This window comes from Periplaneta americana, chromosome 10, assembly GCF_040183065.1.
Source record: "Periplaneta americana isolate PAMFEO1 chromosome 10, P.americana_PAMFEO1_priV1, whole genome shotgun sequence".
NCBI lineage: Eukaryota > Metazoa > Arthropoda > Insecta > Blattodea > Blattidae > Periplaneta > Periplaneta americana.
Genome location: NC_091126.1, coordinates 5675844 through 5701354, shown reverse-complemented (window position 1 = coordinate 5701354; position 25511 = coordinate 5675844). Strand labels below are relative to the sequence as shown.

The following is a 25511-nucleotide window of genomic DNA, read 5'->3' as shown; positions in this document are numbered from 1 at the left end:
TAATTGAGCTCGCTCATCCCTTTCTGTTAGATGCTAAGCAACTTGAATGCGGTATGCAAATCCACCCGGCTCTTTAAACATCTGCTGAACGGACCTATTGCTGAGACCAAGCTTCTGCTATGTTCGTCGTAGTACGACTACGCTTTGGGGACTGTAACACTTGTTGGAGAAGTCAATGATTCTCGTTTGTGGTGACGATTCTTGAACGCCCTGTTGTCCCCTTTCGCTGACATAAGTCTGATCCCGTATGACGGAACTTGTCAACGACAGCTAATACTGCCCTATTATTTGGTGCCTCCTTATTAAATCGCTCCTCGTACTTTTCTTTAACGTGAAGGAAACCTGGCTCATTCTGACGTCTACTCCGTATGATCGGAAATAATGTTCCACGACAAACACCTTCTCTGTTGTGAGAACGATAATTGCAGAAATCAACACAACACAGAGTTCACAATGTGTAAAACTATTATATACAATAAATAAATACTTCGTTGCTAGGAAACATGGCCAGCAGATGAGCAATAATTTCAGTGTCGTTTTTTTTGCCGCGTACCATATATGTCTAGACTGAGTGGAACAACGATCGAGAAAGCAAGACTAACAGCGCCCGAAAAGCCGAAAACCCGCACGACAATATTGACTACATCGCGTCGTTGACGTAAAGACTGCTTGTGAGCGTTTCAAGACTTCCGGAATTGTCCAGTCTCGAAAGTCAAGCAGCCTTGAATCGTCACATTTGTTTATACTCACAGACCAGACTGAACTTTTAGCTGTTTTGGCAACTGTTTATATGTATAAATAATCAATTAGCCGATTTTAAACATCATATCTACCTTTCAGTGTATAATATTCCGTTATCTAATCTTTAAATAATTACTAGGCCATTATTAAATGGATAGGATTTTTCTCTTCTTATGTTTGAGATCAAGTGTACAATCTCAATTAAAAAAAAAATATTAACGCTTTATTTAGCGTTATGTTTTATGTTTCTTAGAAATGTAAATTTATTTGAGAATTGTTTTTTCTATTTATGTAACCTTAGGTCTTTTTGTCTCAAACATTTCTAATGTTATTTATTTCAATTATGTATGTAATTCAAAGTTACGAAATCTTTCCACGCCCACCAAATGCTATTTCGAGAATGATGAGCAAGAATCGAAGTGCACGAGAGTTACGAGACGAGACTAGACTCGAAAGACAACTGCAACGGACACAGCGAGCGAGAGCGGCTGTTAGTTTTGTTCATCTCTAGTCTAGACATACCAGAAATTTAAAATATCAATCCACAAAATTGTGAGTTGCTTACAAAACTTTGGAGAGTGGAACAAGAAAACGAACCGACAGCCCTTAGCAAGCTATATGCCCTTAAGGACAACGATACACGATTAGCCATTAAACATCTCTTGTAGCTGAATTTCATGACCGTATGCGAGGAGCTAGAAGGAAATTTTATGTTCAGACCAGGCTCTTAAATCCTTACTTGTCTTTAATCATGTATAATAAGACTTTACATGCATATTAACTGTAACAAATAGACGTTTTTGATCAGACAAAATAGAAAAAGCACCCGATCATCTCATTGTACACACCGAAACATCGAATCATTGACTGCCGAGATCGTTTGCAAAAATTGTGATTTTGCGATTTGCAAGTTGACAACATGGGGGAATCATGGCCATTTTCAAAATGAACAGTAGGCCTACTCCGAGATCGGCTTGTTTTTGTTCAGTATTCTAATAAGTGACTATGTAGAAATACTTAACACGCCATAAGAATTCTAATAAAACAGATAGAATTTATATTATGGACTTAACAAAACTTAACCACCTATCTCCTCGCATCCCATGTCAAGAGTTCGTAGTGGCCACGATTAAAGCGATGAATGTGTAGAGTCGTAATGGAGTGCCAACAGGGATGAATTCATTGGATACTTCCTCTCACTCTCCAGAAATTAATTTTCACGGGAACCGGGAACTTCAGTTTCAAGACAAATAAATTTATTTTGTACCTAACGTTCAACGGTGAAAGGACAGTTTTCATGTCTTTAGCACCAAATTCATCTGTAAAAATTTTAATGAATTATTTCCTGTCTGATCTAACAGAATTAAAATTCTAGTGCATATTTCAAAGTAAAACAAAATTATAGCGATTGAAAATATTGACGCCAATCATAAAACATGTCAGCTGTGTAGATTAATGGTATAGGTACCGATATCTTGAAACTCTAGTCAGTATTTTTCATTTTCGTTTCTGTACGTATTTTATTACATATTTACGTTCTGTAATTACTTTATATTAAAATATACAGAGACATTATTATGACGTGAGGCGATAAAACGGCGGATGACTCGTGGCCCACTGCTAGCGTGGTTTCCGGCGAGCGCGTAACCATTTCTTCGGCACTTCTACAATACATAACAGTACTAACAATAAATGTTCAATGATAACATGCTCACAGTCGTTACTGAAAATGGACCACATTTGCCTTCACATACAACTGACATCTTCTGATAAACGAATGACCAACACTCTGAAGATCCTCATCATTGATAGCCTCGATTTATTCTCGTATATAGTCTTTTAGTTCATCTATAAAATATAGCTTTTTCCTGTAAATCCTACCTTTCAGCATTCTCCATAAAAGAAAAATCACAGAGTGTTAGATCTGGGCTTCGTGGAGCCCACAAATTATTACCCGTTAGTCTTGTACCAAAAATACCCCGTAATTCTCTCATTGACATGGACACGCAATGAGAATTTGTTGGTAGGAGTTACCTAAATACACAATAATCGCTAAACTTCATACACTTGAAGAAATAAGAGTTTTGTAAAACGACTTGTGACTACAGCGAATGCCATATGGCGACTGAGGATCTACTACAGCACCTCTAACAGGCCGCGCAGGGAGCGGGCCGCCAGTAACCCGCCCTTTCCTCGCCTCACGTCATAATAATGCCTCTGTATTACACTCCTACTGAGCGGACAGCACAAACAAGCAGAAACGTGCAGGAGTACCTGGAGTATAAGTCGCGTGCAAATATGCGGGTTGAAGTGTTATAGAACTGAAATTAAATGTATATATTGTGCATAGCTTAATGAATCTGGACCATATTGCAACTTTAGAATTATGTTTACAAATGCTACAATGATATGCTGTCCTAGACACTCTCCTAAAATGAGAAGGGAATATCCATTCTAATTAGAAAATATGTTAGCAACATTTGAATTAAACGTATACTCACATTAGTGCTTTGTAATATAGATTGCATATTAATCATCTTTGTCTTCCTGAAAGCACCGTACAGTATCTGTCAACTTTTTCAACCCACTTATGTTACACATCAAAATATTGAAAAGCAACAGTTTGGACACAGAGAAAGCAGAAGAGGAAGTGAGTTGATACTTGCTTCGAAATTAGTTAATTTGATCTCGTTGGAGTGTTCCAAACTCGATTGTTTTTAGTTTTAATTTCATACTGCAAACCCGAGTTCAAATGGACAATGCACACTACGGTAAATTCACACTGTAAGTATAATAGAATGAATTTCATATAGGCCTAATGCCAAGAGACTTGTAATACAGAAAATGTCATATTAATTTATAATTTGCGTAGGATTATTGTCGAAATTTCATATTTCATGTAAGCTAATGTGTCAGGTTCTAAGTGAAACAATTACCCACGAATCCTATTAAAACAATCGATAAAACTGCACGCCTGTCTTCACAACATATCACGTTATTTCATTTTGTCACTTATTCGTATTGCCTTCAGGGTGATACGAAGTCAGTTATACATAAATTATTTTGTGTTAAACAGTAATTTGTTCCCATACAGTACACTATCTAAGCTAAACAACAATGTGTGTAGTTTGTATAAATTAAAGTGAGCGAGAATGTAAACAATATTCGTTGTATGGTAAGACAGTAACGCAAGAAACTTTAAAATAATGTGTTCTGAGCTATGGACAAGTATCCTGTCCGAGAGTTATAAATACATTTCAAATTAATTGGTTAGAAACATCATATTCCCTAAAAGAATGTGACTTGCTTATCGCACACAAACATAAAGAGCATAAATTATTAGGCCTATTGCAGTAGTAGTAGGTGACTGAGTGAAGTTGGAATCCGTCCTTAACATGTACTCTGCAATAAGATTTTAATCCTAATACACAGGACAAATACTAAATATCTTGCAAAAATTACGTATACGAAGTTAATATAAATACTTTCGTTATTTTTATATTTGTTGTCGAATAAATATATGTTTCTCAGTAAAAAAAAGGATTTATCATTTCCATTTTTGCATTAAATAGCGAAGTAAGCGTAACATAAATTCGTTAAGTACATAATTTTGTTCACTGAATCCCGCTACTCATCGTGCGAGTCACTGACTGCCACATCGACATCACAACATAACACAATCAATTGCAATTACCCTGTAGATACATGGAATCCGACACAGATGACTAGCTTATAGGAGCAGATGCATGCAGGCTGCATCCCCTTCCACCCACGCGATAAACATAGTTGAAAAGCACAACGTGATTGTACCTCCATATCTGAATGAATTGTTAGTTGTTAGATTCGTATGAGCGCCCCATGTGAAGCAAGCGGGCTCCGCGCCGCTTCCTCTCATGGGGGGCGATTGCACTGCATGTACTGCACTGATGGTTTCTTTTCCTGCTGTTTTCGTTTCAGACGCTCTACCAGCCTCCTTTGATTTGTCCGGCACAGACTCTGCACTCTATCCGTATGACCCCGAGCAAGGGAATTTCCGCGACTTTTTATTTCCCCCCGCAACCAACTTGTACCCCTACTTTCTGTTCCCGTCCAACACACTGCGCCCCCGCCTCTCGCACTCACCCCCCCACTATCCGGCTACGCACACAGACACTCATCTGTCAGTAGAAGATACACTCAACATTCCACTAGATTACGATGAGACAGATGGCAAACTGACTTCTTCCCATTCGGGGTCAATTTCAGTTAAGGTGATTTCCTCGGAAAATGCGACGACCATTGAAGGCATTGAGTCTCAGTTAGAGAATCCTCTAGTTGGCATTAGAGGCACCGATCAAAAGGATGATAGGCACGAACAGCAAGGCATCCCGTCAAATGGGAACAACTCTCTATTTGATGAAGACGGAGAACCAAGAGGGCCTAGTATCACTCCAGAGCTCGCGAAGGTGCATCCAAGTACGTAAACATATCAATCCAATCAATGTACAGTATCTGCTGCCTTCCACACCTATTCAGCGCAGGCGCCGCGCACCGGCCGCGGCCAGATTGCTTGGGGAAGCCGGCCGGCGGGCCGACCGGCCGTCGTGTCGCCTCGCGACCGCGACAGCGACAGCGACCGCGACCGCGATGCACTTGCCTCGTGACGCCGGCGGCCCGAGCCCACTCTTCCTCAAGCAATCTGCTCAACGACCCGGTCCAGCCATGGATGGGGAATGTGCGGTACAAGGTTTGTTATGCTTCTTAACATTCTGTTGATCATGTTGCAAAGACATTTGCCCTACAATTTACGAATTCTTCTTGGTGACTATCTTAATGGTAAACATTTCTTCCCACGTAAATTTGTTACAACAAGAATAAAATATACCTTAAATAGGCACTGAAACCTCTCATTAGCTCTGGGACATGATTCCAAACAAGACTGAACTTGAGTCTCTTGGTTTGCGAACAGTTTAAAAGCTGGATAAAAAAAACGTACGGAAGAGCATGCTTATCTATTAATCCTGATTCATGTCTCTTAGATGAGATAAACTGAAAAAATTAAGTGACACTTCTGATATACTTCAAAATTATGGCAGAAAAGTTACAAATAGTAATAATAATAATAATAATAATAATAATAATAATAATAATAATAATATACCCAGAAAGTATAAACTATTAATAATAATTACTAGTAGACTAACTACCTTCTATGTATAAATATAGAGCAAGTAATTGAAAGTTGAACTACAGTTAATGTTAGGCCTATTAATAATTGGATGGTATATAAAAGCCCTCTTAAAAATCAACAAAAACAGAATGAAATATATACTTAAGTATAATTACATTAAAGCTATTTGACCACAGCCTTAAAAATTAAAAATAATACATTCAGTATTGTTAAAGTGATCTCAGAAAAGTTTGTACGTATTTCTGTAACTGAACTTAACTGTGAGTTAAAATAAAGTAATTATTGTTAACATACTTTCATATTTATTAACAGTATAGGCATTTTGTATTAAAACAAACTAATGTTAATTACTTCTAAAATATCAAGTTAATACAACGTTAGTTACATACACATTTCCGACAGCTTATTTGCCTAGCAACGAAACCTTCGTCAATGCTCACTAACACACACACTGTATCATTCAAAGACTATAAATTGCTCAGGAATGTGCATGCGTTTTAAATGTGAAAACTATTTCCTTCAGGCCTCGTCACATACCACGAGTACTTCACATGTTGGAAAAGATATAGCATTTATTAAGAAGAGTCTAGAATTTTTTTCCTCCCGAAGTTGAAAAGTGACACACTATCATATTCATCCATACATGTGGCCTCAATCGTAACGACTTTCAGTACAATGTAAACATACAAATACGTAATTTCTTCAGTATGCATTTAGATGCTTAACACTTATTCATCTCATCTAAAATATAATTGTACCTTAATGACAGTCTATGTGCCAGATATCGTTACTGCATGTATTTGCATAGGCCTATCATATTTTATTAGACATCGGAAAATTCTTATTTTGTTTTCAAATTAATTTCTGTGCGTCATAATTAGTTTAAAGTCCCAGATTTCTTTAAATTAACTGGTATTCAGAATTGAATGTTAATTTCTCATGTCTCTCAAGTTTGGGATCCATGGCAGGGCTGGACGGGTCATGTTCTAGTAAGCAATCCTCAATCCCACATTTTCTTCCAGCACGCTTTTTCAGTATTCACACTTTTTCTTGACTGCAATAATATATACTACGTACGATGCATTGTTATTGGTAAAGTATCATTTTGTGTGGATTACCATGTAAGTGTATGCAGCATTGTCGTACTCCTGTTTGTTTTGGACTGAATTTCGCTTTTATTTTAGTGCAAACTGGTCGAAGCATGCACCAAGTAAATCGTACACTTCCATATTCATAAGCAATTGTTCATAGTTGGTAAAGTTAATTGCAATTGTTGTATTAACACAAATTGTGGTCGACAATAACATTTACACTTTGATTATACATTTGCCACAAGAGTACAAATTACGGAACAAATAGGAATATCAGTAGTACGTGATGACGTCCTATGGGACAAGAAGCCAATGGACTACGTCGCAATTGGCGCCAGCGCTTCGAATCAGGCAAGTCACGTGAACAACATATTTTGTCTGTCGATCTGTATGTTTTATGTTCTAATTTCAGCAATCACAGGATCAAATTAACCCACAATTGCACCATTGTTGAAAGCATTTGAAGAAAAAGTTGCAATCATTAATGTAGGGTGAGATTATGTAAAGTGTTAGTGAAGGTTCGACATTTGTTCTAGCGGCTGCATTCAACCCTTTGAGCCTGTCACAAGTGACACAAAACAGCACTGCACTTGCCTTCCTTAATTTGCTCTGTCTTGTTCATACGTTTAACTGTTCTAGTCAGAGATACGCTAATGAACAAAGTAAAAAAATGTGTTGAATCAGTGTCACTAAGACTTGAGACTTTCCCGACGTGGGATATAGAATAATTCTTCTCGGGTTGACTAGCTTCGTCATCGCTTCAATCCCTGAAGAAAATGACGGATCTACTCATCGAAAGCTTAAAATCAACAATCAAACTCACTCGCTCAGAACCCGAGAAGAATTATTCCAGTATCAATAGGAGTGTTCCGTGTTTCTTGCTCCACATATAGAGAAAAAAAACAAGAGATTATTAGAGTTTTACGGAAACTCAATATAATATCGACAAAGATCTGTTCTCACTAAGGAGAAACTTGATTAGATGTGTGCAATACTAAAAAATGTGCCCAGAATATCTCGAATAATACAGTGATAAAGTAATATAAGAGAAGAAGACCTGAAGAGGGTCAGTGAAACTTCTTGAAAGGATGCCAGGAATGCCAACATATGGACGAGCAGCATTTCAAGCAAGGTTAGTGTGTATTAAGATTATTGCTTGTGTATGTGTTTATTGGCGCTAATACCATTATCTTTATTGCTATATTACTGAGTCCATGCCGCAAAGTCAGTACAGCATTTGTCTGCAAGAGAACAAACGCCGAACCTTCTCTGCAGCTTAAAAGTTTCTGACTGTATTGCCAATATTTTTGCTATTATTTTAATTTTACAGTTTGTGACTATTGATTATCTTTCAATATTTGGTAATTTTTTTTTTATATTCGAAAATTTATATTAAAATACATTACTCCGTTTTAAGTGGAATAGGATACTTTTCTATTTGACTGTTGCAGGCTAAGAACAAATGGAATATTGAATAATACTATACCATAAGAACCAGATTCATGTCGCACGTGGAACAGAGTAAGCCTAAGGCATGTTACTTATTTTATTGCTTCACACGATCTAGAAAACTGCTTTAAAATATTCGTGGAATAGAAGCTAAATTGTGCGGCAGATGTCAGAAGGATGCGGTGTGGCCTGTTCAGGGTTCGAATCCTGGGAAATGTTTTCTCGAAATATTCCCGTTCTTCCTCCAGTTTTAATAATTTTCCAATTATATCGCCGCTACGGAAAACAAGGGAGTACTATAATGTGTTGACTCCACGAGGACTATAAGTAATTGACGCCACCGCCTGATTGCGGGCTGAATATTCTCCAGCCACGCGCGATTAGAAAGATGTTAGGCTACGCTGTGAACTTAAATTCATTCGAGAAAAATGTATGACCTCGGAATAGAAAGATAGCTATTTCACCATAAGTTTTATTAGTTTATTGTCGACGAGTTGAGTGCATCTGTTTCATTTGTTTCGTTGAAGTGAGTGATCGAGCGTATGTTGCCATATAATGCGAATAGGATAGTAATGTCAATTTATAGCAAATCCTTTTGTCCATCTTCGCAGAGGCGGTTAGAGTGTGAAAGATAGAAAATTCGTTATTTTAATTTCTCTTTCTCTCCCTCGTCATTTACCCATTCCTGATGTTAGTACTGGAAATTATACAGACTTTAATTATTACTTTTCTGACATGGGGTTGGTACCAGGTCTGATCTCCTAAGAGAACGCAGAAGAACACATTAGCAATAGATAAACGTATTTTTCCTAACTGATTTGCAACCCGTGACCGTTGCTTCCACACTCAAAATGTTGGCTTAATCTTTGATCGCATTGAGACCTGCGGATTTAAAAGCAAATCTCTTATTTCCGTCAGTGCTATCTGCCTCAACGGCCAGTATTCTCCCAAATTTTAGTATCGGTATTTTAGATATTCGGTAACGCCTATCACTTCAGTTTGTTTGTTAATGGAAACAGCATTTTCATGTTCTCGAATTACAATCAGTCTTTCACTGCATTTTACTGTTGTTTAGTCAACTGTCCGAAGACAGGTCTGAACCTCACAAGTGATACCGCAATGCACCACTTATGAGGTAATGGGGTGGAGTGGCCAGTTCCTTTCCTCCTTCATTGCATACATCGCCGATTAGCTACATGTTACACTAATGAGACTTCAAATACATACAAACAAGTTCTTCCTCTAGCACACATAGTCAAGTAAGTGGTATTGTCTCATAAGAGCTGTACTGTACGTATCAATCAGAACCATACAGTTTATTATGAAAATAAAATTTCGTTCCAAATTATAAAACTGGCATGAATTTTAAACCTTAGCTTCACTAACTTCTAGAATTTCAACTTCATCGCTGTATTTCTAAGTTTTCTGGACTAAAACTTTCAGCTTCGTAATTAAATTGCACACTTGCTCTGGCATGCTTGGCAGAAGATAGTTTTACCATGTACAGCAATATTCGATAGGAACAAATTATTGTTAGTTTAATAAGTTCTTCTTTGTTGTACTCAGTTCACTCCAATTAATTTCGTAAATAGATACTAAATTAAAACCACTTGAAACCCTTCAATACAGACAAGTTTGCTTCATAAATGTGTTTTCTACGTCCACAAGTACGGCAAATTTTCTCGCCTATTTACCTGCCAAGGACAATTTAGGTTTCACCAACTGCGAATTAAGCTGATAACAATAAAATGGTTCAAGTTGTATCTCATTAGGTCCAGAATAAACTGATAAATGTAATTGAGTTCGTACTGAAATAAAAATACAATTTATTTATCAACTGAAATTAATTAATTACATTGGTCTGCATGGGTTTCGTTCCTGAATCAGAATTTCATGGTGATTGCAAAAATGAAATCCGTTTTCGTGTACCACGTCAGAATTTTTCACAATTCAAAATTTTATGTTTCTAATATTTTTCATAATAATTATAGTAAATCATTATTATTATTATTATTATTATTATTATTATTATTATTATTATTATTATTATTATGCGCTTCACATTGTTAAAAACAATTATTTGATGGGCACGACAGTTTACAAGTTCAACTTTATTACTTAAAATGTGGAAGGATATTCTTGTATATTGAGTAAGGCCTAATCTTACTGATTCCGTCCTTTTAGTAGCTAAAATTAATGAACTGCTAGTAAAACATCCGTTTTTAATCTTGAGGATTCTTATCTTTCTCCAACCATCATCATCTATAAACAGAAAGTTGAAATCAAAGTGTTTTCAGGTCATAAAATATATTGAAAGAAAAATATTTACTCTTTGAAGAGCTTGCTATTTAAACAAACCATGAGGGAGTTAGTTAACTGACACAGGGTTAGGTATGCAGATTTATGACAGGTACGATCCAGCATTTGAAACTGCGTCATGGGTGTCAAAATGCCTATAGAAACAGGAGATATTGCACTTCAAGCATGCTCTACTGAGGTCAATAAATTTCCATATAAAATAGGAAAAACGACCTTAAAGAATATGCACTGCGGGTTGCTTACGCCAGGCGTTATCTCGTACGAGTTACAATTGGACATCTATGGACTACGTATTTAAAATCTTTCAGAGATAAGCTACATTCCTTTAAACTTAGAGGTTCAGGCTTATGTTCTTCATTGTTGTGTGTCAGCATGTCTCATTTTTCCGCGAGAGTACAGAATATTAGTGTTGTGTCATAGAAATGTCGAAATGTGTGAAATTAGGTTTGTTGAAACAGTTTGTGAAAGCTCTAGATAAGGAAAGTGAATGCTTTAAATACTTATGTGCTAAATTTCCCTAATTAACCTATGACAAAATTAAAGCTGGTATATTCATTGGCCTACAAATACGAAAATTGATGGACGGGCAGTTCGAGAATACTATGAATGGAAATATAAAGGATCCCTGCAATTCGTTCAGAAATGCTTGTAAATTCCTGGAAAGTAGAAAAAGAACCAAATTGTGTTAACACAGCGAAAGTGATGTTACAAAGTTTCAAACAGATTGGCTGCAATGTGAGTGTCAAAGTACATTTCCTTTATTCCCATCTAAATTATATTCCTGATAATTTGGGAGATTTTAGTGAGGAACAAGATGAAAGATTTCACTAATAAATAAAAAATATGGACCTGAGGTGTCAAGGGAAGTGGAGTGGTAACATGGTCGCTGTTTGCTTGATGTTGAAGTCAAAAAGGGGGAAATTTGAAGTGCAGTATTGACGTAAGGATGTGAATGTCATTGTTATTGGTTAATAGCAATTTGTAGTTCAGTTTTTTTGTCTAAAAAGAAATGTTTGTTGAAAATAATTTTCATGACATTTGACACAGCTACAACTTCATTTCTGGTAGTAATTGTCTTATTTTACTAGCATTTATTCACATAGTAATGATTTGTATGAAAATTTGACGTGTTGGAAAAAATTGGAGATTATTTTCGAATTGAGCACAAAAAATCCGTTAGGAATCTGATATTAGATACAAAAAACAGAAAAAAATTCAAAATGCAGACCAGTGTTATCTATAAAAATAGAATTACTATTCTCATTTGTAATTTCCATCGTCTCTGGTACAAAGGAATAGTGAAAAGGTGTCACTCGATGTTCAAGAATGGAAGAGCGCCGTTTCGAAGCCTAATACTGAACCTTCCTTGTATTGAGTGGGTGTATGTGTGAGAGTTGTACAATTCCTTTCATAACGACCACATACTACGTCTTTCTAATGTGATTACGGCATACGAATAGTTGTTATACAGTATCTATGAAAACTTGAGCGCGATGAATAAGGTATAATTAATCAGGAGTGAGATATATTTTTATTAAAAAGATATATTTCGTATGCAATTCAGAAAACTCAAGTTTTTGAGTACGTACTAAATAATTTTATCGCTTTCTACTTTTAGTAACAGTTCAATAAAATCAGTTGTAATGCTTTTCACGCGACTTAGTTCTTACGTCTGATTTTCTTCCTGGCTACAATATTTTGTCTGGGCGTATATAATATTTAATTTAGCCAAACTATCAGCGACTGAGTCTAACATTACAACTAGGCAACGTTGCTTAAGTGCGAAAGGCTCGTGTCGTTCTGGGCGGCTAAAAAGTCGCGACCTCCATGAACTAATTCGCATGAAACGGAAAATTCGTACACCTAAGGAACTTAACGCCTGACATATTATATAAAACAGGAATTTATATCATCCTTACAACATCGATTTTTTAAGTGTTAAACATTTTAATTTTACTTATGCATACTTGATTCAACATAGTAGCAAGTTAATTTAATCTGGGTTAAGGCCTAGTCCCATTTAACCCTCCCGTTGAACATGAGTCATGTATTAGGCTGCAAGGAATATTAAACGGAAACTAGAAAGCTAGAAATAAAGCAAACAGCATGTTGATATCCGGATCCAAAATATTATGTAATAATTCTAAGAGTGAAACGAATTTCAGAAGTATATAGAAACACAGTGGAGGCCGAAATTCAGGAAAACAAAAACTGTGGATTCAACATATGCGCAAAAATGCACCGTTATTTACTGCCATTACTAACTTAAAACTACTGCTGCTGCTTTTAGAATTATCCCTATTTCTATTTTTACTATTAATATTGCTGATGTTGCTATTATTATTAGTATTATTATTATTATTATTATTATTATTATTATTATTATTACTGCTGCTCCTGCTATCACTATTATTATTACACCACTACTGCTGCTGCCTTCGCCACTACTGTTATTATTATTATTATTATTATTATTATTATTATTATTATTATTGTTACTACTGCCATTCTACTATTGCTAAGGGATTATTTTTCTTAGGCTGGGTTTGAACTCGAGACTCGGTCATGTGAGGCAAAAGGAGAAAACCCTGCAGTGAACCTCGGCCATCGCCCGACCCTCAACGGGATTGATTTATCTTTTGAAATGAAGATTGTGTATGTTCTGCTCCTCTTGGACTTTTGACGATTGCTTTCGGAAAGTATTGTAATGCGATCTTTTTTTTTTTCATTATTTTTTTTTTACTCGAGAACTAGATTTTTTCTGGTTTAGGTTTATTATGCTTGGTACAATTGCAGCTTATCCTTTCAGCTTTCCACAATGATTAACCCGTTTGTTATAAGCACCATTATATATCCTTTAAGTCATTGGATAACAAAAGTGGTCATTTTATTAAAAAAAACACTTTCGGAAATTAAAAATATAGGCATGGGCATAAGAGTGGGCAGGTATAAATGTTTGAGTTCAATTCTACAACATTTCTGACGTAGATGCTTGTGTGTAAACATCAGCGGGTAACTACTGTACAGCTGTAAAAGAAAAAGAAAAAGTGGCCGCACTCGTGAACAACGAATATTTTCTAAGTCCACTTCGGGTCATGGCGATGTTACACGATGCATGTGCTTGTAGAAGCAGTTCCGGAACTATGAAATTATTCTATATCTGCGTCTCGTAGACCAGCGGTAGAGTGCTCGCTTAATGATTCGAAGGATGTGAGTTCGGGCCTTATTCAAGTTTCAGTTTATTTTTTAATCGTTCTTTAGCGATATAAATAATATTCAAATTATCATTTATATTCTGTTATTGTTCTTTACCGTTATAAATAATATTCAAGTTATCATTTATATTGTGTTAGCGTTCTTTAACGATATAAATAACATTGAAGTTATTTATATTTTTTATCGTTCTTTTAGCGATATAAATAACATTCAAGTTATCATTTATATTCTGTTATTGTTCTTTATCGATAATAAATAATATTGAAAATATCATTTGTATTCTGTTATCGTTCTTTAACGTTATAAATAATATTCACGTTATTTATATTCTGTTATCATTCTTTAGCGATATAAATAATAATCAATTTATCATTTGTATTCTGCTATCATTCTTTAGCAATATAAATAATATTCAAGTTATTATTTATATTATATCGTTCTTTAGCGATATAAATAATATTTAACTTATCGTTTATATTATGATTAGATATAAGATGTACCTATGTGCAGAGATTCGGAGTATAGTATAATACACCCACATTTCTGCCCTAATCGTAATCGGAGAATTTGTTCAGCATTTTTCCTCACTTCATTGCCTTTTATTTATTCATTCATTCATTTATTCATTTATATATTTATATATTTTTCCACTTATTCATTTATTTATTTTATTTATTCATTCATTCATTCATTCAACCATTTATTTATTTTTTATTTATTTATTTGTTTATGTATTTATTTATTTATTTACATAACAGGGAAAGTCCAATTACAATGTTCAAGACTTACAATTTATATGTTGATGGAATAACGAAAGAAAGAAAGAAAGAAAGGGAGAATCCCGAGAAAATTTCTCAAAGCCTTGGCTTTATCTAGCACAAATAAGTACAACTCCATCGTCGATATTTGAACTCTAGTCCGCGCTCTGCTAACTGAGCCTCCAAACGGCTACGTTATTATACAGTTTCATAGAATTTCATTTCATTATCTCGTTACTTAAAATTTATGGCTGTTCAACGTTCGCAGATATATTTCCACCTAACTCACATGATTTGCATATTAAATTTAACTTCTTAATTTCACTAACTTTGTTCTATTGACACTTCAGAATTATATAAAATATTTCAATATAACTTCACTAGAACGTATCTACGAACACGCGTCTCAAATATGACAGCCGGGTCGTCTGAAAATAATTGCGATTCCTTTATCGACATACAAATTTTGATCTCTTCCGTCACATTCAGGCGCTAATTTAACGAAAACTGATTATGTCAGAGCAATGGTCCACTCTCTCATACATATCGTATAAAGTATTCTAAAAACGTTGTTATTCGATGAGGGATGAACTCCGGGTCAGGGACGTGAAGTTTAAGTAGTGGAATACGAACATTTTTATCACTCTAGTTTTGCTGCGGTAGCTTCTGCCTGCACAATAAATACGTTTCCAATAATATCCATTACTAGAAAGTATTTTTCAATGCGTAAATTTTGTTTCCCGACACTGAACACTTTTAAAATGATATTGCTAGAGAAATCCATCAGAATACTGAATAGTACTTTATATATTCTGTGCAGGTTGCAGGATCATGTGCACGTACCCTTGTTTTGCCTGAGTTGAGCCCGCCTTTTTATAGGAGTTTAACCAAATGAAATATCCCTTCTTCGTGATAGGGTGGAACGGTTGCGCATAGCTTCTCTGCCTTATGTGTTTCTCTCCCACCAGCTCGCATCGCCTGATTTATGAAAATGGAAAAGATAGACTTTGTAGTGCGTGGATGTGCGGGAGATTCTGTAATTACCGAATTCCTCCTAGCGATTGAATTCCTTTAATATTTTTCTTATTTTTTATTTTCCTATCAGACCGAAAAATATTGGCATCAATTTATGACTGAGGATGAAAATGAAAACTACATCTGACGGTTTATCTGTCGTTTGGCAACACATTCGATGTGGCAGCGGTCCAGATTCCTCCGGTTTCTTGTCAAGACTCAGCCCGCAGTTGTAATGACATCGACTCCACAAAACACGAAAGTGAAGAAGTAAAAATTCATTTAAATTCTGATAAAATATTCCAAGATATTTTCATGAGGATCGCAATGCTGGCTCGGACTATGAACCGAGGACAGTAGGCCTACTTACACTATCCTCCTTGACTTTCTCAATTCAAAGTAATATTCCGAGATGGCAAAAAGTTATTTTGCGACTTTGATGGAAGATCACATTTTCAGCCTTGTAAACACCAAGACATGCCGACTCTGTCCGTACAAAGTCCCATTTTCCTTCTTTCTTACTCAGTAGAGAAGTTATTGTCCAGCTGCAAAGTATTCATATTGAGTTCTCCATAAATCGTGGTGCGGGAAAAGTGATTTTGGGCATGCTGTCTGTCTGTCCGTCCGTCAGTGTACAGGGATTTATCTTAAACCCTTCCACCGATTTTGCACACAAGTTATTTTGTCCAGAAATATAAATGTGATGTATAATAAATAACAAAAAAAAAACAATTGAAGAGCTTTCTTCATTTTCAGTAATTAGACAGGAAGGACAAGACACTGTGAATACTGTTTCGATTTATGCTGGATGTTTCCTCATGGTTTCTCACTGTTGTACACAAATATGTGTTTTCAGCATAGATGAAATAATAAATCCTCAGTTTCAATCTACGTTTTAAATAGGACCATTTCTAAAGAAATAAATTAATACAAATTCTGTGTGACGCTTTTTATTGACCAAAATCTCAGGAATAGTACAAAACATGTTTGTGTTTGTAAATTATTTTATGCTTCACATTTATACCAAATTCCCATACACCTCCACATGCATGCCCTAGAGCAGGGGTCGTCAGCACAGAGCACGCTGGGGCTAGCCTCTCTTAACCGCGGAAAACGCAGTGCACTATAGCGCTCTCGTAGCTGCTAAAGGGTATGCTCTCTATCTCTCCCTGTTGCACGACAGTGCACACGGGACGGCACCGCGTACCCATTGCACATTTCAGCGAGTGCTGACGACCACTGCCCTAGAGTCAACGGCGAACATCCAAAAATAACAGCATCACGCGGAACCATGTAAACATAATAGCCTACTTTGATTCACCACGTACTGTCTTGCTGTCTCCTGCATATTTTCATTCGAATCGACAGTATCTATTTCACTTACAACTTGGGCTCGGAAGTTGATGAAATATCATCTTTTTACTGAGACATCACAGACAATGCAGGATGCAATACAAATTCGTTTAACTTCAACACGAATTAATATGTAGCCTACTTTTATTTTGCATTTGTTTGCAGTTTTCGGTCTTTTATTGTCTCTTGGTCATTTCTTAGGAAATATTCTACTTTTGTTGCATTTCCGAATTTATTGGTCATTAACGGTGTACTCGTAGTCTACATTCGAGTACCTGCTGCAGATTGCTTACGTAATTCGATTTCGTCTTACAAGAATTTTCCTTTGCCTCTGTCTTGACTCTTGATTACATTACATGCTACAACGCAACAGAACAAATACCGCAGCCGCTGTGTCCGCAGTCAGAGTATTGTATCGCAGTAAAAATGCCACAAAGCGAAGTTTTTTGCGACAGTTAGTGACTGAGTTTGATGAGAATGTATTTTCCACAAATGGAAATATACAATTATTTTGTTTGTATTTTACTAATAAAGTCATGTCTTTTTCAATTTTGATGTAATATTTGAGAAATTTAAGGTAATTTTATGGGTCACTTTTCTGTGATTTTTAGGTCATCGACTTACGAGCCCTATTTATAATCTCCGACTTTTCACTAAGAAAACCTCTATCTTGGCTGGCCGCGGCCATCTTCATACTCAGCTGTTTCCTGAACAAATGCGCATGCACGAAGGACTTCTGTTACCTTAACAGTGAATAAAGCAGATATTGCATAGAGTTATCTCGGTTGGGTACTCTAGTTTCTCCCTTCCAGTCCACCTCCCACTTATTTCATTTATAATCGGTAATATTTACAACTAGGCTGGGGGAAGTCCTTGGAGTAGTACGGGTCTCCAAAATGAGTAACTTAGAGTCATAACTCATATGCTCCAAATAATTAAAAATTGAGATATTCTTAACACTTCTCACATGATCTTTGAGGAAAGAGGCGCAAACATCTCGGTTTGTGTTATGAGCCTTTGTATCTTGAGTTTTTTCTATAGCTCTTCTCGACCAATCAGCGAGTAGAGGACGTTAGTATATTGTGTTCTGTTATTTCTTACATAATCACATAGTGGTCGAAATTACATATTTTTTCACTTATTGCCACGGAAAACAATTGTTGCAGAAAGAGGATACAGCGGAAACGTGTAGCAGTTTGAGAAATGTCGTAAAGACAACAAGTCAAATTACCAAGCGCATTCATCTAAAGCGAGGAATAGGATATGAAGTTCTTGTACAGGAATGATCTTAAGAGTGGAGCCACAGAAAAAGGTATTTACCGGAAATCGTTCAAGCAAAGAATACCAACTCTTTAGAGAAAATTCGAGATATTGAAAGACTTCTGAGCGCCCACTATAGAGAACACTGGAGAAGATTTGAATATTTCGACCCCACTGACTTTGAGTCTGTGTGCGAATTAATGCAAGCCGACCATGATCTTGTAATATAAAAAGTAATACTTTGATTTTATAAAATAATTTATGCTCGACCATGCCGAAATGTAGTAATTATACACCTGGTAGCAGTCCTTTAATGCATGTCATTAAAGTACACCTACTCATTAAAGTACAGGTGTTTTCAGCCAATGACAACTCAGCTTACAGGTGTTTAGCCAATGAAAAGTCAGCTTTGTACCGTTATAAAACCGCAAGTATCGATTATTCTCGGATATGCAATCCAAAGAGAATTAGCGAAAAGTCACGGAGGCTGGAAATCCAATACTGTCGCAGAAGGTTATGTTCTGTTACTATAATAATTAGCGTTAATTGTAAATAATATTCAAATAAATTCAATTTGTCATCTCGTTTTTCAATGTCGAATTCAATAATCAAGCTTATACCACGTTTAACGGGATTACACAAGGTCAATGACATTATTGTTCCTCGGAAAAAATCAATACTTTCGCGTCTGCGCACATCTCACAATTCACGACCTAGAACAAGGTCACTTCCGATCTTGTCAGATACAAATAAAATGTATACATCTGAACAATTTTAAGTTAGAAATATGGTCGAGCATAAAAAGTCGTATGAAACTCGCCTATAATGGTAATTAAGAAGCTCGTATGAAAATTATGAAACTCTCTTGCGCTCGTTTCATAAACATCCATACTCACTTCTTAATTACTATCATTATAGGTTCGTTGCATAATGTACTATTATGATATTGTATTGTGGTCTTGCGTTTGTACTTGTTTGTAGCATTTTATAAAATTGAAATCCATCTTATTCTGGACCCATTATATAATTAAAAGTGTTTGAAACAATATTTTCGATTAATACTTTCAATGATTTCTGTCAAAACTCTCATCATCCAAACTGTTTGTTTTCCGAACTATCATGTTCCAAAAGGCACATTCTCAAAACACTTATGATTCAGAGATCATTGTCAAAACTCTCTTGATCCAATATTTAATGTTAAATAATTGTTATTCCTACAAAAATAAACGTTGTCACAAAGTAACTTATAGTTTTTAGTTTATGATCTCTTTTTTTCACACAAAACCTTCACTCATAAGGAATTGAACTCTAAATATTAAAAACATGTTTTTCCTCATTTGTGAAAATTGGTATATATGGAGCACATGAGTTATGACTCTAACCTACTTTTCTAATGTAGTTATGGGGTTTGTGGACTTGGGGAAAATGGTCCTGGGGTAGTTATCAGTTACCTGTCTGTGGATGGGCCTTGCTTTTTCAGGGCTGAGAGAGTTTCTGTAATTGATGACGGTATGGTTGGTCCAGAGTCACTTATTTTCTCTGACGAGACCTGGTTTTACTTATACTGTAATGAACACGAGTAAAAAATTGGCAGCATTAATATCACGCTTATTTTCTCCTCATATTGCACGTGACATTCAAAATGACTTTAGTTGGCTGAATAAATTAATTCCCCAATCCGCAATGTAGGAGTCTAGTGAGTGCATTTGGCTATATGTTGTTTTCCAGGTCTTAATTGTAAGGAACTTCCGCCCAGAAAGCTTGGGATTTAGTACGATAGGAAAATGTTGGCTTGTAGTAACGGTTTAATGCCTGAACGTGGCAACACCTGGCCTATCGAGAACGCAGTCTTTATCATTGAGCAATATGTAGAGAGTCTGAAAGCACTAACTACACTGGGGAGGCCTACAAATTGTACTTCACAATAAATCTAGAAATCTGTTTTATCACCTTTAGTACTTCACTACAAACTCACGAAAAGAAATGCATACTTCGACAATATTTGATGATAATTTGCTTAGTAGCCTAGAAGACGTTTAAGAGCGGCTCTCTGATCCTTCATTTGAACATTAATGCTGCGTCATTTTAAATCAGCGCAGATGATGAAATATATGTGACTTGCATGGACCCCCCAACTGGCAATGAATTATTGGAGAGAACTGTACAGCCTCCGCAGCGGCGGCGTGATGTTCCAAATGGGAATCAAGTCCAGCAGGAAGCATTTTCTTCGAATCGACCAGAGAATACAACTTCTTGTGTTACATTTTGGGTCAGATATAAGTTTGCGAACTTGCCTTAAGAAAGAATGACGGTCATACATCTCTGTAGAAGCAAGGGGTGTTACGGGATATGTAAATGGAAAATACTATAAGGCAACTAATAAGTTTATTCTCTTTCCCTTTTGATTGTCCTATGCCTTCGAGAAAATCGGTGAATAGAAATAGTACTGAGGCTACGTGCAAAATACCACATGGATTTAATAACAGTAACAAAGTATTCATTTAAACGCAGCTTATTTACAATTAAAAGTTCCAAAATTTTCAGGAGTCTTCCCCTTTTTATCAGGAGTCAACACATTTTACCCACATAACTTATGCAAAGAGAAAACCATTCAAGCTAGAGTAAAGATACATTTACTGAAATTTATTTAAAAAAATAATATATTTATGCAGTGCAAAACACGCTGTCAGAGACATTCTGTGCTCTTCGCAGAAGTTATGTAGTGACAACATTGAGATGTAACAATATTAATCTAAAAGCACATTCGAATTCCTTCCTTCAACCGCTTTTGTTAACATTATTCATTGGTCGCAGTGATGTAAAATAAATCGAAGTTTTCAAAACCTTTGAACACGGTAAAACAAATTCAGACGCCACTTAGAAATATTTAGTCCCCTTGGCTACCAGGCTCCCGGGATTTGTCTACCCCTAATTTTTACAATAACTATAACGCATTTACATACAGTGGACTCTCCTAAGTTCGACTGAACAGAATAGAGAGTTCAGTCCAATAAGGGTAGTGGGTGTGGCAGGTGAAATGAATAAAAATTCTTATTGATTATCCATCAACGAATACAGTACTGTACTTGTGTATGCGGTTCTAGTACCACAGTGGGTTTCGACAGTTCCGTCTCACAAACGGCACAATTCTCAAATAGAAAAAGAAGAGTTCATTAATTTAAAATCGGTGATTAAATATGGATGTCCTAATCAATACAATATTCTGTTTTCCTTTAACAAAAGTATCACTACAAGACACAGAATCAATTCCCATTCAAATGGCAAACCCATTTCTTAGTGCCCGTGTAGGGGCGTGTCTAATTCTCCTACGTAAGCAGTCGAACTATAGGATGTCGAACTTAAAGAGCTGCCACTGTACTTTAGATTTAATTAAAGATTGAAGTTAACAATTGGAAAAACAATGACATAAATCTCAGTGCAAACTAAAAAAAGAGAACAAAATTATCTTCATTGCGTGCTTTACGAGTCTCTATACATTACAATCAATGACTAAATATTTTAAGTGACTCAAATGAAAAATTTCTCCGTCTTTCTGATGAAATACATTTTGTTCTTCCGTAATGAAATGCTCACTATCAAATTCTATTAGAGTGCTGATCTGCAAACGTCTCAGATCTGTCATTCAGACACTTCCTCGATGCCTAGGGTTAGGTTGGTTAGTTTTTTTTAAATAAATTCGTGTGGATATCTGTTGTTTGAAGTCTTTAGTTCGAATTACTATATTCCATAATTAGTTTCCTTCTTAGAGAAAAGTATAGCCTATGTTTCCACTCTGCTTTCTTAAAACCTAAGGCAACGAGAACTCTACAGGGAAAGTAGTTTAGTTTACCTGCATTTTTTTGTTTCAAGTTCTCAATTAATGGTACAATTATGTAAACAATAAATAATTTCACCAACATTAACACTTGTGGGAGCACAACGGCAAGATAATTAAATTTTATATTGTATGAATAGTGACTAGAATGAATATCATCGTTAGAGACGTTTTCGAGTAAGTCATCTTTGTATGTTGCATGTTTAGTCAAGAGTACGAAGACTGGTTAGAATCTCATAAGCGACACCAAAAACACATCACTTACGAGGCAACTAAGCCAGGAGATACTGGGGTAGTGAGGCTAGTTCCTTCCTCCTCCATTGCGTACATCACTAACTAGTAACATATTTCACTAATCAGACTTGAGACGTATGCAACTATTGTCCTTCGTCTGACACATAGGGCTATCGTTAAATAGATGTATCAGACGTAGTCGTCATTGTATGTTGAGCAGCGGCATGCCGGTATCAGGATTTGTACTTCACAGGGGATCCGCCGAAGCATTAGCCGAACGACTTTCCACGCTGTAACCAGCGGGTCCAAGTGCACAAAGACAGTCGGTGTTTTGGTGGTTACTTGTCGCGGAGCACTCGTGTTTACCCTAGCGACATTCTACTATTGTTCCACTAATCATGACCATACGGTGATATGTAGTTTGCCTCGCATGGTGCACAAAGTGCAACGCCTACGGGCGGCTAAGAGAACTATAACTTCGGTGCATCGCCCAGAAATGGAGACACACAAGTGAATGACGAAAATAAAGTATCCGACATTAGTTGAAAAAATATATAGCGTCGCAATCCTTTTTCGAACAATAAGAAATGAAAATTAAGCTTATCTTAAATTTTAATGCGGATTTGAACGCATTGAATGCTACACAGACTGATAAATATTTAACCAATGGTCATGTAATACAGAGACAGATAGCAGTATGACTACCCGTATGTTTGTTAAAATAATTGATATTCGAGGACTTAGATCAGTCTTGCATCAATATTGTTGCGAAAGTGACTGCGATATCCCCATAGCGGCATATTCTGCCTTCAAATGAGGAAATGCGGGCAGTGGAATTTGAAATGAATACTAGCCATTCGAATAGTTGTAGCAATTGGAATAAAAAATGTCATTAACCCTAGAAGAGTGTATCCGCAAGTGCAAGATTTCTTTATAATGAGAGAAAGATTCGTTTTAAAAATCAATCAACATTTCCCTTTGAGTGTTGATTTGAATCCTGTCTCACAGCGGGAACAAAAAAGAAAGAGAGGGCTAGAGGGTTTAGTCTTTTAATTACGTTCTGACAAATGATATGCCACAAATGAGCGCCCAGATGACTATAGAGAGCGCAGTGTACCGCCACCTGCATCCTCATTTCCATTTAATAGTAGAGACAATTATGACGTAGGGTACTTGTTTCGATTATCGCCTACGTAGTTGTTGTCATGTCTTCTTTCACATGAAGACGTCACGAGAGTCCCACAATGTATGAATCGCTCTCAAAAGAGAAAAATGCGAGGTTGTCCAAGCACATGTTGGTAATCTATAGCTTTCAATTTTTTTTTCTGAACTAGCCGTCGTGTGTAAAGTGATAGAGATGGTCGTGAATTTGAATCCCACCTACGTCAGGGACGTTAGGCTGTTGCCAGTGTGTCGGTCCATATTGCTGTTCTTTCTCGATCTGTCTTCCTGATACGGACTTAAATCAACATCAAATTTCCGGCAGGTTGCCGAATACAATGTAATGTACATAAATTTGCTCCGCAGTAGACCCGTGAAGACCATGAACACTTGTTGGTTGTAAATGTGCACGAGATCGGGACTTCCACCAAAATATTTTCAAGGGTTCACATAGCTACGTTCCCTGATTTTAATTTCGCATGTGTAAGTAACACTTGTTACTATAGCCTCATTTCATATAAATACATACTGATATACACAATAATCATTTTAACCCTGTAGAAGTGACGAACGCTTTGTAAATTTAAAAATATTTGAGAATGGAAATTTAGCGTGGAATTTCTCAGTCGCATCTGGAAACTTCATCCTTCCTTATCTCACAACCACTTAAGGGGACACTCAACTATATTTTGGAACTTTTTTCCTATTTGACCAATCTTTTTAAAATTTGGAGAAAAAGTTTAATATACACAAGGAAAGTAACATGCAAAACCTCAGCTCATTACATCCAATACTTCTCAAAATAAAAAATATTTAAATTTTTAATCAATCATTAATTGAAATATCACTTTTAATTATCATTTTTTATTTTTTGGCTTTGTGCATTTGACTGTGACTTCTCAATGAATAGGGGAAGAATTCTGCGTATTGATTTAGTTCTGTCACGTAAATTAGTGTAGAAATTTAATTTTTCATTTCTATGACACTTTTTCTCCAATTTTTAAGTTGAGTGTCCCCTTAATACAGAAAGTTGTTTCCGATCTCTGGAAATGATTTTTGAATGACGTCATGTGTGTCAGGAGTCACACGACAGCTGAACTGTGGCGAGAGGGGACAGACCAGTAGTGAGCGATTTCATAGTCAGAGTGCACGGTGTCTCAAAGCAGCAATGCCCAAGAAAATCGAGCCTTTCAAAGATGGGTGCATTACGACCCTTTCCGATGCCCACTACAGTTATGTGAAAATAATAGAAGCCTGCAAAACACGTGGTTTTGTTATTTGCGAGATTGGCATCTTCTGTGTACTTAATGAGACTGGTAAAGCTTGAATGGTATTAATTTGTTGCCTGTCATCTCGGGGGAGGGTGCAGCTAGTGAGGCGGTGGATTTGCTTGCTTTTTCCCCTTTGAAATTAATTCCATCCTAGCTTTGCCAATCTTATTAAGTACACAGAAGGTGTCTTTCTTGGAAGTAACGAAAACACGTTTTTTACAGACTCCTATTATTTTCACTTAACTGTACTTGGCATCGGAAAGGGCCGTAATGTACCACTCCCAAAAAGACTCGACTATCCTGGGCATTGTTGCTGTGAGACACGGTGCACTCTATGACATCACTCACTACTGGTCGGTCACCTCTCACCACAGTTCAGCTGTCGTGTGACTCCTGACGTACATGGCGTCATTCAAAAGTAGTTTCCAGAGATCGGAAACAGCTCTCTGTATTCAGTCGCAGATTACAATTAAATGTCTTGAAAATTTTAAATGTTACATAACGTCACTCAGAGGCGTACATAGGATACATTATGTTAACAGCAACATTAATTTACTTTAACAACTTTATCACTTCTGGAACATTATTTTAAAACAATAAGCATAAACGTTACACCACAGGAGCTTAAAGTGTACATGA

General features: G+C 36.3%; 1 protein-coding gene across 2 annotated transcripts in view; it reads left to right on the top strand.

The window, feature by feature from the left end:
- Gfrl (Glial cell line-derived neurotrophic family receptor-like) overlaps window positions 1-25511 on the top strand; it is a 1341875-nt gene that overhangs the window by 1146525 nt on the left and 169839 nt on the right. Inside the window, exon 6 of one of the 2 annotated variants that reach the window (XM_069836785.1) lies at window positions 4699-5196. The exons of the other annotated variant lie outside the window; for it this stretch is intronic. Coding sequence (XP_069692886.1) covers window positions 4699-5196 — 498 coding nt within the window. The remainder of the gene's footprint in view (window positions 1-4698; window positions 5197-25511) is intronic. 2 annotated transcript variants of the gene reach the window in all.